At 40.1% G+C, this 13,926-nt stretch overlaps 1 protein-coding gene across 1 annotated transcript; it reads left to right on the top strand.

Moving 5' to 3' along the window:
• Positions 1-1,746: 1,746 nt before the first annotated feature.
• cnih4 (cornichon family AMPA receptor auxiliary protein 4) lies at positions 1,747-8,563 on the top strand. The gene is made up of 5 exons (XM_023299641.3): positions 1,747-1,896; positions 2,890-2,958; positions 3,198-3,310; positions 5,978-6,118; positions 6,227-8,563. The coding sequence occupies exons 1-5, from the start codon at positions 1,828-1,830 to the stop codon at positions 6,252-6,254; spliced, it is 420 nt and encodes a 139-aa protein (XP_023155409.1). The 5' UTR covers positions 1,747-1,827; the 3' UTR covers positions 6,255-8,563.
• The last annotated feature ends 5,363 nt before the right edge of the window (positions 8,564-13,926 follow it).

Here is a 13,926-nt window from a genome sequence, read left to right as displayed (position 1 = left end):
AGACTTTTTGGATAACATCCTGTGGACTGATGAGTCAAAGTTGGAACTTTTTGGAGGACATGGGTTCTGCTACACTTGGCGTAAAGCTAATATTGCATTCCACAAGAAGGACACCATACCAACACGTGAAACATGGTGTGATGGTTTGGAGCTGCTTTGTTTCCACAGGGCCTGGACGACTTGTCATAATTGATGGAGTCATGATTTCTGCTTTCTATCAGAAACTCCTGGAGAATATCTGCCATCATGACCTTTAGCTCAAGCACAAATAGGCAAATAGGTCATGCAGCATGACAATGACTCAGAACACACAGGCAAGTTCACCTCTGAGTGGCTCAAAAAGAGTAAAATGAAGGTTTTGGAGTGACCACGCCAAAGTCAGGATTTGAATCCAATTGAGATGATGTGACAAGACCTTACAGGGGCAGTTCATGCTGGAAAGCCATCTAATGTGGCTGAACTAAAACTATTCTACAGAGAAGAATGGACCTCCATGGTGATGTAAAACACTGATCACAAGGTATTGAAATATTTAACTGCAGTTGTTGCTGCCAAGGATGGCCCAAGCAGTTATTAGGTTCAGGGGGAAGTTACTTTTCACAGGATGTGGGTTTTCAATAATTCTTCAATAAACCAAATTAAAAAATTAGAAATCATAGATGATGCTACTTTTGCGCTACCGCACCACCTGTCATAGTGAAATATTGTACTTTTTTGGACCAATTAAGTGACTTGGAAAATGTCATGAGTATTAGAAGATCCAGTGTAGCTTGGTGCACAGAGGGAAGATAGGAGTTTTTCGAGCTACAAGCAATTTCAACTTCGTTTCATTGTTCTTTTTGTCTTTGTAGAGTGGTATAATCCTAAAACAACATCTGATAAGAAAACACTGCAGCCTCATACCCTGATTTTTGACCTCAACAGATTTTCAATAAGCCTAGTTATCAGTTGGAATTATGCTTTTACAATTGATCTTTACTTGCTCCCAAAATGGTTTAACGTCACCAAGCAGCTGAAAGAATGAAATTAAAATTGTCTAACAGCCAAAACAATGAGATCTAATGTGAGATTACTGAATTCATCCTCCACATCACCATGAAAATGATTTGTATTACTTGATTATTTATATCCATCCATCCATTATCTATACACCGCTTAATGTCCATTAGGGTTGTGGGGGGCTGGAGTCTATCCCAGATGACTTAGGGTGAGGACAGGGGACACCTGGTAACAGTCAGGTAACAGTCTATCACAGTACAAAAAAAGAGACAAACAATCACACTCACGTTCACACCTACGGACATTTTAAAATTATCAGTTAACCTCGGCATGTTTTTGGACTGTGGGAGGAAGCCGGAGAACCCGGCGAAAACCCACACATGTACAGGGAGAACATGCAAACTCCATGCAGAAAGATCCCAGGAAGGCCGGGACGTGCTGTGAGGCAACAGTGCTAACCACTGATCCACTGTGCAGCCCTTGATTATTTATGTGTTAATCTTCTTTTTGTGAGTAGTATAAAAGGACAGATTGGTGCTATACAATCTCGTGATGAAAAACTTTTTTAGTGACCTTGTGTTCAAAAGTCATACAGATGAACAGTTTCAAAGATTAATTGAAAATCTTTAGTTACTTTCTTCTTCTACTTTGTTTTTTAATGAGGTACTGTATGTAATTTATTGTGTACAGTTGTGTGGTTGTGACAGTCTTCAGATACACCCCAGGCCGCTAGGCGGCAGAACTGCACTAAAACTAGCACAGTCTCCGAAAGCGCATGCGCTACAACTGACCGGAAATGGGAAAGAAATCCCTGGCGGAAGAAGAAAAATGGAAGCGGCAGTGTTCATTCTATCGCTCGTGGACTGCTGTGCGCTGATTTTCCTCTCTGTTTACTTTGTATCCTTTTGTTTGTGTGTTCCTGGTGGATTTTAAAGGTTATTCGCCAAAGCCGTAAGCTGGCTGAAAGCTCTTATTAAGTCTTCTCTACATTAGCACATTAACGTCAACTAGCTAACTGTTAGCCGCCTTTATACAGCCTCAGGGTCAAACTGTCTGAACCAAGTTACCATTAACCCGCTTGTAACAGCTGAATAACTGTATGACAAAGTATGATCACAGGAACATAAAGTCAGGCCTCAACTTTCCATGAAAATTTTAAAATCGACACAACCAGAGAGATGAAAAGCTCTCTGTACCTCTGTTAACATTACTGATCTGATTCTTTTGAGGGCCACATATTGACTTGTGTGTGCTGACACACAAGTGTGTTTGCCGTTTTAGCATTACACAGTGACTAAAATTAACTAGTGTTATACTATTCTAGCTACTGGCCATAACTGATGACGACCAGCTTATATATTATACTTTGTATTTTTTGCACAATGAAGAAAATATTGCATAAAGTGTATAAACTTCGTGGAATAAACTCTGAGTAGATTTTTTTTTTAAAGCATGCAAATTTGATTTTTTTTTTTTTCAAAATTGATAATTTGGTAACATACAGTAGCTTCAGAAAGTTTTCAGTCCCCTTCACAGTCCCTTTGGTGTTGTAAAATGTAATTTTCCACAATTTTGCTTCTAGTCTAGACCTAATGACCTACAACAAAAGAATATGTTTTCATGTATTTTTGCAAATATATTGAAATTTCAAACCTGATGTGTACCTACAAAAATGTGCAACTAGTTTGTGATTGACGCAAGAATTGTAGACACATCTCAAAGATAACTAAAGTGGATACATCTGACCACAGATAAGAGTCCCGTGTTACAGGGACTGAATACGTTTGTAAATGACAGATTTCAATTTCAGGTGGAAATAAAAACAAGGTTTTCATCTTTCAACTAATGTGTGAACCTCATGAGTCCATGACACCTTCACTTAACACTCAGATTATCACCCTGTCTGATCTAGAATGTGACTACATCAATGCAAGGGCCTGCTGCTCCAAGCTAAACAAAGTACGTCTCCTTTGTCTAGATTATTATTGACTTATACATTCACTTCATTGATTTTGACTTCTTTTTTTAATTAATAATGTTGTGTTACCAGTTTGAATTTCCATTTTAAATTGGACTTTTGTTTGCAATGGTTAATTCTACCATCTGTTCTTAGAGAGACTAAAAGTTGTTAGTGTTCTGATGTGTGATTTTGGATTTTGATGTTTGGATTATGTATATTTGACATTATGTGTGTCCAGTGGGTAATTCCAGAGATGGTTGGCCAGTGTCTCTCCACTATGCTGATGCTGATCTCCATGCACTGGTTTATCTTCCTCCTCAACCTGCCTGTAGCAGCCTGGGACATTTATAGGTATGCTCATATAGATGCTCTTTCAGACAGATGAGTATCATTTAGGAGTTGATGTTCAGCATTTTTCTGACCATTGGTATTGATGATTTTCAGTCAATTTCGATAATACAAATTATTTTTAAAATTCCCTACTTTGGCTGTGACACAGCTGCCTCTCTCTAGCTGTGATCCTCAGCCTGCAGTCTCAAACAATGTCTTGTGCACAGCTCGATGTGATTGGTTACATGTCATGAGTACTTGCTTTATAAAAAATAAGGGCTACTGTGCCACAGATAAACACAGAGGAGGGCGTATGCAGACTACCTGCTCTGGTACGCAGTAGGAGATATTTTTCAAGGGTAAGGTAGGAGATGTTGCAGAAGTTACAATGCATACTCAGACACACACACACACGTGACTTTCTTTACCAATCCTTGCTACAGCACAGTTGAAGATGCCTCCTCTTTGTGGCAAAAAGGCACCATAGGTCAGCTGTTTATGCACAAGCTCAGCTGACTGGCTCAGGTCCATCTTCATTGCAGTGGTGTTCTGGTTTAATGGTCACGTTACTGCTAATGTTGCCCCAGTCCACCCACACGTCTCACGCTCCATTTTACCTTTACTGGAGAACAAAACTCAGTGATACTTAATGTATGTAGCCAAATGTCTGTTCCAGGAGGCACATTTTTGTGTTTGCTTTCAATCAGACCTAAAAACACAGTTTAAGTTTTTTATTTTAAAAGCAGTTTGGCCCATTATACAGTGTTGTGTACAATTCTTCATTTCTCCAAATGTCTGTAAAGGAGGTAGAGAGTGCAAAGTTAGTATGACCTATTGTGACACAATAAGCACATTGATAAGGAATATGCCAGGTAGAAATATACCATATTTATCCACTTGGAAAAGCAGAAAAGCAATTCCTCAGTCCACAAACAGGACAGTTTCCATTTTTGTGCTGCCTACAACACCAATACTACATAATTCTGCAGGGATGCCTGCAGTCCACAAAGCACACATGGACTGGATGAGCAAATGGACCCCTCAAGTAGCCTTACATGAATGAAGAGGTGGTCTGACTCTTTCACAACTTTTGAACTCTAGCATTTCAGGCTACCTTGCCACAGAAAAGTTTCTAAATTTGATGCAAAGTCCCAGCCACAGATGTGGGTGAGGCCCGAGATGTTACTAGTTCTGTTTGATACTTTAGAAAGTGAGAAGAGCATTGTGTTGTACATTCTGTCTCATCATCTTAAGATGTGTCAGTGTGCATGTGTCTTTGATTATGCACTTTTGCTGTCCAAATCCAAAACTCTTTCTGTTGGAGCTAACAACATTTATTTAACTGTGGTTGTGTTCATCATTTCCGTCTGAAATTGAAAGCATCATCTAAACTGTCATTCAGAATTTTAGTTTCACTTTCAGAGCATAGAGCAGCAGGATTTAGTGGCTTAGGTATGTGTGTGGAGACTTGGGGGGCTGCATTCTCAGGACCACGACCACACTTCAGGACTGCATGTTTAGAGTTTTATTTTCAGGACAGCACCACCTACTGCAATGGTCGTTCAAGTGCACGAGTTAAAGGTTGATTATGCTCAAAATATACTACCATCCATCCATCATCTATACACCACTCAAGCCTCATTAGGGTCATGGGGGGCTGGAGTCTATCCAGCTGACTTAGGGTGAAGGCAGGGGACACCTGGACAGGTAACAGTCTATCACAGGACTACACATAGAGACAAACAGTCACACTCACGTTCACACCTACAGACAATTTAGAATCACCAATTAACCTCAACATATTTTTGGACTGTGAGAGGAAGCTGGAGAACCTGGAGAAAACCCACACATGCACAGGGAGAACATGCAAACTCCATGCAGAAAGATCCCAGGAAGGCCACGACACGAACCGGGGATCTTGTAGCTGTGAGGCAACAGTGCTAACCACCACGTCACTGTGCAGCCCTCAAAATATACTTAATGTTTCACACAAAGTACTACTTCATGTCCAAGTACTTATAATTTTAAAGTTTTTTCTACCCAAGTAGTGCTTTTTAACTAACAAGGTTTGAAAGGTTTATTTCACCTAAATTACTGCTTATTACAATAATCATAACAACTTGTTGAGACTTCCATTTGGACAAATTGTGTAATTAGCATGCTTATGTCATTATCAGGAAATAATGGAATAATGGAATCCTTTGTTATGACCTTTGTGGTCTCTAGATCTCAAATTGGATGGCTTGAAAGGCTGTAAAGAGGCAATACACAAGGATCATTTTGGAGGCATGTATATATGGAAGATAAGCAGTATCGGTAAAAGTAGTAGTACCGTTCAAATCATTACGATGACATCCCTACCCTCACGTCCTTACACTCTGCCCCTCCACAACGAGTGTCTTTGAGTGCTTTGGATTATCTGACATTATCCACAGTCAGTCTCCCCCCTGCCTTCCAAAACCTGAGGAAAGGCTTGTTTTTTCTTTATGAGTCGTCTGACAATTTGACAGAACTTCCTTGAGGCCAACCAGAAGTCCCTTCATCAGTGCATCAGAAAATGACAGACTGACTGTGTGTGTGTCTCATAGCAGTAGGAGCTAGTGGAGCTAGTTAGGAGCACTGTCATGCTGAGTATGGTGTACTGAGGCTTCTGGGTTTACCCTCTTCTTGTCCCTGTTGTCCCTGCAGGTACGTGAAGGTCCCAATGGGAAATATGGGTGTGTTGGACCCAACTGAGATCCATAACCGAGGTCAACTAAAGTCCCACATGAAGGAGGCCATGATTAAACTGGGTTACCACCTGCTCTGCTTTTTCATTTATTTGTACAGGTGACAGCAGCAGCATCTACACACACAGTTTAATGACATGTCCAGGCCTTTCACATATCAGTTTACTGTCTGAATGCTAACATATGTTTCCCATTTTGTTTTTTCCAGCATGATCTTGGCTCTTATCAATGATTGAAGTCCCCAGCAAGCTCTCTGACTCCAGCTGCCAAATTTGAAACTCCAGGGTTCATTGTTTTGTGCTCACACCCTTCCCTGCCTCCGTACTGTATGCGTAAAATCTTTCAGAACAGCAGAAAATGTCCTAGCCTGTGGCTACACTGCATGCATAACGTATACATACACACTGTCACACTATGCTTCCATCATAATCAATAAATCAAAAGTGACAAAACCGCATGTCAGCAGCATTTAAGTATTGTGCACTGCAAATGTCAAAATAGACCAGTCTTCTATTAATGTTTTTACACGCTACCATTATAAAGAAAATAATGGCTCTGCATCAGTAACAGGGTTCCATTTCCAAATGCGAGCACCCTGTCAGTGTACCAACTAATGCTTACTTAGTAGCTTTTCCCTTACAAAGTCCACTGTGTTTGTCAATTTATTCTGGCAACATGTGGAATTTCAGAGGGATGTGTTGAGTCTGGAAACTGAGAATCTGTCATTTTGCCACATCCCAAGACCATAAATGTACTACAAGCTTAGCCACTAAATAGATTCCACAGCCCTGCCATGCTGTGGTCTCCATATGTGTCATTCAGTGTAGCCACACTGTTACACTGGGGTTTGTGTTGTCAGAATTTCAGAAGTTTTCCAGAGAATTCCAGAGTTTTTACTTCCAGAGTGGTCACATGGTTGATATTTAGCTATTCCACACTTACTTACAAACCAGTATGTTTATTGTGAAAGCCAAACTGATGCCAACTGTTTTTGACTAACAGTGAATGAATACAACATCTAGAGCTTTCTACCCTGACAGGAGGGAACCATGCTCTGGTTCTCTGTAACATTGTCTGCAAACCACTGGCATAAGCTTGTTGTTTGAATTACTTCCTGATGTCTTGAAGCAGTCTGGTCTGGTCCCTCTCTGTAAGTTCTCCTGTAAATGAGAACTTACAGAGAGACTGATAATGTGTTACTGACACCATGGCTTGCAGCTGTCCTTTATCAGTGGCCTTCTGCCAGCTTAGCATGCTGAAATGGGGAGGTCAGAGCTCTCTGATGGTCTGTCCTTCAAGTGTTTTCCCCTTCAAGTAATTTTTATGATGTCATTCACAGTCTTGTCATATGCCTTGACATGCTGTCATTTAGATTCTTACAATGAATCTACTGAGTGAGATTCACAGTGGTCTGAAAATGGTTGAATACTTTGTAGAAGCATAGAAGAGGATTCTGGGATGGCGTGTGAAAATGAGTTAGCAAGGTTGTTGGGAGTGCAGTTTAACACTTTGCTCTGAATTAGTCACATATTTTCTTCCTCTTTGTTACCAGCTTGTGCAAATGTGAAATCACTTGCTGTTGTGTTTCTTTGGTTTTGTGTTTTGTTTTTTTACTGCTCAAACGTGCCAGGTTCTGACCTCTGTTTTTAAACAGAACAGGTTTGGAACTTGCATTGCAGATTTGGTCACAGTATCAAAGGTTTTTCAAATCAAATGTTGAATTGAAGGTTTTTGATGGTATTGAAATGTAATGAAAACTGGTTGTGACAGCACATGTGATCCTCAGATGATGGAGAGCTAATGCTGTTCTGAGACTTTTTTATGCATACAGGACTTGCAACACTTCTAGCAACACACTTCACTGATCATTGATCATCGGCCACAGCTCAGCCTACAGACACACTACACACTGGCACATACACACTCATTTGCTTCAGTATGGGAACATCTGTGTGTATATTCACCACAAACAGCACAACATGTGATCATGTAATTGGCCAGTTTCAGTGATGTGGTGCAGATCCCACTCCATGGACAATGTGAACGACAATCACACTACACCACACACTTGAGTAGTCTCCCACTTTGTCGTAACACATCACAGAGGTGGATGCTGTTTGAAATTGTGTGTCTCTGTGTGTGTGGCTGTGTGTTAATGTATTATTATATCACCGTATGAGTGACAGCTTAGATTTGACCTCAGTTATGCACTGATGTAGTGTTTACTGAATGACTTATTACTGTATGTTTAAGCCTGACATTCCCTGTTTGTACGTTTCCTGAGTAAGCTGGTGTTGCAGCTTTTAACTGGGAAAGGGATGTGTGCACTCCTCTTTAGTTGATTAAGTGTATAGACAGAAAAATCATGACTTTACATTATATCCATACCTGCTTTGTGTTATAAAAGGCATGGTGTGTGTAACCACAGGATTGTTGGTGAACAAGTTTGTGTCTGATTGACACTTAACTGTCTTATGCAGCGGTAAGTTTCTTTTGTAAGAGGGAAGTGTGGTGTTTCATAAATAAAAAGGAAAAACAAACTTGCCTTATTTGCCTCAAAATGAGTAATTACTAATGAAGTGGTGACTTGACTTAGCAGCAGTGAAAGTGACGGTATGTGGTATCGTATGAAAAATATCTTACAGACATCACACAGCTAATCGCAAATGAAAAATAAAAATTGTCATATTTAAGAAGACAGGTTTTGTCAAACAGTTTAATGTATAAACACAAGAAGTTTGTTAAAGGTTGAGCATGGAACTTTAATCCAAAACACTTGTCAGACTGAGTGATTGCTAGCTACCTGTTCTATATGTGCTCTGGGAAATAATCTGTTTCTACAGAGCCCCGACTTTATAAATGGAAAACAAAAGTGGCTCAGACTGATCCATTGAAACTCGAGAGCTAATTTGTCATTTGTGTTTTCACAAAGGCTCTGCACAGTGGCATTAAGTGGTGTATAGAGGATGGATGGATGTCTTCACAAGGGCCTGTGATGTAACTTTTATCATGTACTTAAGTATGGCAGGGTCTGCATGGAACCCTATGCAGATGTCAATGTGCACCTCAAAATTTGTGATCAGGCTGACTGCATGCAACAGTAAAACAAGTAGATCTCAAATGCTTGTTTGAAGGAGATGCTGTGTAAAGAGATTTCCACACATTTAAAACCCATCATGCTTTCCAGTGACTTTGACCAAACAGTGTGAAGTTCTAGATTGTACTGAAATCCTGTGCTCTGTCTACACACTGTGCTTGGGACAGGAATGAAACAAACTGTAGACCAATGTATACCCCATAGTGTGTAAATTGTATGAATCGAACTGTGTCTGTTCAAAGTTCACATTGGTCAGTACATAGAGATGCAGGAACCCTGATCTCGCCCTAGGCTAGTGTTAGGCTGGGATTAAGCCCTAATTATTCTAACAAATGAGCACAGAGACAGCTGTGGACACAAGATTAATATAGTTTTTATTACTATTACTATTTATTTTTACTACTTTGTAGTCTGCTTGGAGGACACATTCCAGAATTGTACAGTAGACCTGCATTTTTGCATTCCATGCATCCACATTTCAGTCCTTGTAGATCCATGTGGAACCCAAAAGTTGCACTTCTGTGCTACAAAGACAGAAGTGGACCCTTGCATATCTGCAGATGCCCTTATATTTTAGTGTTCAGGGATAACAGTGATACCATATACATCAATAACTGGCCATGTGATTTTTTTATTTTTTTTTGCTCACGTCTCTGAAATCACTTAATTTTAAATAATTTTTTAAAATACTTTTTTTGGCCTTTATTATATAGGACAGTGGAGAGAGCGACAGGACACGTGGGCAGAAGAGTGGGGAATGACGTGCAGTAAATGGCCATGGGCTGGATTGGAACCCATGACCGCTGTGTCAGGGAAAAAGCCTACTCTTGATCCAGATGTTTTAGCTAACTATCCAACCTCCCATTTCTCTCTAAAATTCTTTAGAGAACAGTTGCAAATCAATTATGTGAACATTTACAAAGGAATAGCTTGTTTGAAGAGTTTCAGTCAGGCTTCAGAGTGCATCATAGCACAGAAACAGCTCTGGTGAAAGTTACTAATGACCTTCTCATAGCGTCAGATAATGGACTGGTCTCTATACTTATTTTATTGGACCTTAGTGCAGCATTCGATACAATCGACCACAAACTTTTATTACTGCAACCAGAAACATTCTGCTGGCATTAAAGGAACAGCACCTGGACAGGTTTGAATCCTACTTATGTGGGATTTCTATGATATTTCTAAATGGAGTTCTTATACTGTTTTTATATTAACTGCTTGCTTTTATAGAATCATATTCCTAATGTTTTGCACTGTTTATGATGATATTTTATACTGCCTATGAAGATGGAAAAATACTGGATAACGGAGGTATGCAAGAGTGGAAAATTACTAGGTGAAAAGTTATGATGGAGACTCTGTTTCAAGGTTGTGCTGGAGACTCTGTTTCACAGATAAGAACAACTGCTGAGGTTTCATCCTCCCCCACAAACAGAGGGGAACCATCTTCAGGGCTGTAAGGCTTGGAACATCCAGATCGGTACAACAAGACGGCTGCTCATATGCAAAGGAGGGGGTCAGATGCGCAGAAGACAACCAACCAGAAGAAAGACACACCCTGAATGCTTATGCACCTATGAACCTAGATATAAGGCTGGGTCAGGGGAAGAACAGCATGTCAGACTTCGTGACCTGACAAGAACTCTGTTGTTGTCAGGGATAGAAGTTTGGACCCAGAGCTCTGTATGCTATATTCAATCTGCTGTTAAATAAACATGTTTAATGAGACCTAAATACCTTCTACTGCTTCATTCAATGAATCCGCAGGAGCTATCTCACACAGTCTGTTTTCCTGGTAGATTGAGATTTTGCTCCAACACTTATCAGACAGGTTCCAGTTTGTGCATGTCAACAATGACTCTTCTGAGCATACTAGGGTTAATCATGGAGTTCCTCAGGGCTCTGTCTTAGGACCAATACTGTTCACATTATACATGCTTCCTTTAGGCAAGCACTGTATTAATTTCCATTGTTATGCTGAGGACACTCAATTGTATTTATCTATGAAGCCAAATGAAACTAATCAGCTAGCTAGACTGCAAGATTGTCTTAAGGACATAAAGACCTGGATGACCTATAATTTCTTACTACTAAATTCAGACAAGACTGAAGTCATTGTATTTGGCCCCAGACATCTTAGAGAATTGCTTTCAAAGCATATAGTTACTCTGGATGGCATTACATTGGCCTTCAGTACTACTGTGAGGAACCTCGATGTTATCTTTGACCAGGACATGTCCTTTAACTCACACATAAAACAAAATCTGTAGGACTTCCTTTTTCCACCTGAGAAATATTGTAAAAATCAGGAACATCCTGTCTCAGAGTGATGCAGAAAAACTAGTCCATGCACTTGTTACTTCTAGGCTTGACTACTGTAATTCCTTATTATCAGGTTGTCCCAGTAGCTCTCTGAAACATCTACAGCTGATCCAAAACACTGCAGCCAGAGTACTGATGGGAGTTAGCAAGAGAGATCACATGTCTCCTATATTGGTTTCTCTTCATTGGCTTCCTGTTAAATCTAGAATAGAAAAAATCCTTCTTCAGACATATAAAGCTCTTAACAACCAATCTCCATCATATTTTAAAGACCTGATAGTACCATATTATCCTAGCAGAACTGTTCGCTCTCAGACTGCAGGCTTACTTGTTGTTCCTAGAATCTCTAAAAGTAGAATGGGAGGCAGAGCCTTCAGTTATCAGCTCCTCTCCTGTGGAACCAGCTCCCAGTTTGGGTTCTGGAGGTGGACACCCTCTCTATTTTTAAGACCAGGCTTAAAACCTTCCTTTTCGACAAAGCTTATAGTTAGGGCTGACTGGGTGACCCTGAGGGGGTGAGCTGGTGTTTTCATTTGTACAACTGACTTCTTCTTCGACATCCCCTAGTTCTGCCCCTAGTTATGCTGCTATAGACCTAGGCTGCTGGGGAACCTCTCTGGATGCACTGAGCCCTTCTCTAACTACCTATGTATTTAATATATATACAGTTATTGCATTGCATTGACTCTGTTTCCTCCTGTGTGCTTTCTCCGAGTGTCCCTGGTCCCAGAGCTGGATGCTTCTGATCTTCATTCTAACTGCCTCACACTTGACACTGTCTGCATTGGGTTGCCATCCGTCAACATTAAAAAACTAATTTGCAGAGGCCTCTTTAGTTGCAACCACAGATGGGGCTAACTCTAACTCTGTCTTTACAGGGTCTGAAGGTTTGTTCTCAGTCAGACTCAGGGCAGAAACACGCTACACTAAGTATTGATCATGCAAAAGACATTTACAAAAATGTAATTTCAAGTGAGCAGTGTGTTGACAGGTGTGGTAAAGCCAAGCAACCAACACTGAATTGTGGCATGTACAAAAATGCTGATTGGCCCAACTGACCCTGATCCCACATCAAAATGGGAAAAAGAAAATTGCCACAAAGGTTGCTGAAAGACAACAGTCTCATCACAATTTGCTAATTTCAACCTCCTCAACTCCTTGGCCCTCCAGCCCGAACTTGGCACATCATAATAAAGGACGTCTCATTTCCTAAAAATGCATATGGAGGATCGAGGAGGCTTGCTGAAAGAGCTATGAGTGAGGATGCAGAGGTATACCTTCACTGTATCCTGTGCTGAAATCTTTTTGGCACAGTGATGGTTGATAAAAGGCCATGACACAGCTGGAATGTGCAAATGGCAGGAACAGGACTCTACAAATGTAATTGTTCCTTTTGTATTATTAACTTGCCTTAGATATTAAAGATAATCAAAGGTACAAACTTAATTTCCTTAAATGTTTGCGTAGTGCCTCAGTCATGGCTTTAGGTTGACAGATGGAAATAGCTGCAAACTTCAGATTATTATATCAACAAGAACATTTTTGTGCATTGGCACAACTCTGTTGTCCCATTTTATGTTGTCATATAGGTGTAGTGAATTGATTATAGGCAATTCAGTAAAAAGTTTTTTTCAAAATTACACTCCCTTGACCATTTTTTCTTTGTCCTTTTGTACAGGGACAATGAGACAGTGACACTCATCAGGCTGAAAAAGTCACGTTTTTACTAGCAAAGGGCACACAACCAAAAAAGCCTGGGAATAAATAACAGGATTTTTATGTATTGCATGATACTGTAATCTGTAATAGTTTTTGCTCTGAGCATGTGCTATTAATGTGTATGGCAACCTTTCTAAATGCCACACTTTTGACAGAAACATGTTTCAACCTTTGTGGCAATTTTCCTATTCCCATGAAAATTTGATCTATAAGTTTTTGTTTTGGTGCTGACAACTGGTATTTTAATAATGTAACAATTGCTATTCAGATGTGGGTTAACACCTGTTTTGACTGTTGGCATATATTTACTTGTTGACACATAAGGTATCCAATAACTTGTCTTGTATTGCTCAGGGAAAATTCTTAAGAAGATGGACCTTTCTGGAGTCATTTCACCCACACAGTGTCCAAAAACTGGGACAGTCTTACAAGGAAATGTAAGGTGTGGTTAACATTTTTCTATAAATGCTCACTTTTTTTTCTTAAAGTCACATTTGTTTGCCTATTTTTATATCTGCTCACTGTAGTGTTTGATAACTTGCACCACTGGTTGTTTTGCGTAGGAGGTGAGATGCACTGCAACTGGCTGACAGAGGAGAGGCCACAGCAGCTGCTGGCAGGAGGCCGTTTAAACAGCCTCCCATTGTGATGGACTATCCATAGTGTGTGTGTGTGTGTGTGTGTGACTTTATTTAATATAGTATAGTATGTTGTGATTGGAAATGTAAGTAAACACATACTGGAAGTTGTCATGAGCACTATTCTGT

Source organism: Amphiprion ocellaris, chromosome 9 (genome assembly GCF_022539595.1).
Source record: "Amphiprion ocellaris isolate individual 3 ecotype Okinawa chromosome 9, ASM2253959v1, whole genome shotgun sequence".
Taxonomy (NCBI): Eukaryota; Metazoa; Chordata; class Actinopteri; family Pomacentridae; genus Amphiprion; species Amphiprion ocellaris.
The sequence above is the reverse complement of the archived record's forward strand: the minus strand, read 5'-3'. Positions and strand labels throughout refer to the sequence as shown.

Excerpts from the sequence above, each read along its gene's own strand:
- cnih4 (XM_023299641.3), top strand. The coding sequence starts at position 1,828 with ATGGAAGCGGCAGTGTTCATTCTATCGCTCGTGGACTGCTGTGCGCTG. Across the intron at positions 1,897-2,889 it reads TTTTCCTCTCTGTTTACTTT|ATTATCACCCTGTCTGATCT; the intron begins GTATCCTTTTGT and ends CTTAACACTCAG. Across the intron at positions 6,119-6,226 it reads TTTTTCATTTATTTGTACAG|CATGATCTTGGCTCTTATCA; the intron begins GTGACAGCAGCA and ends TGTTTTTTCCAG.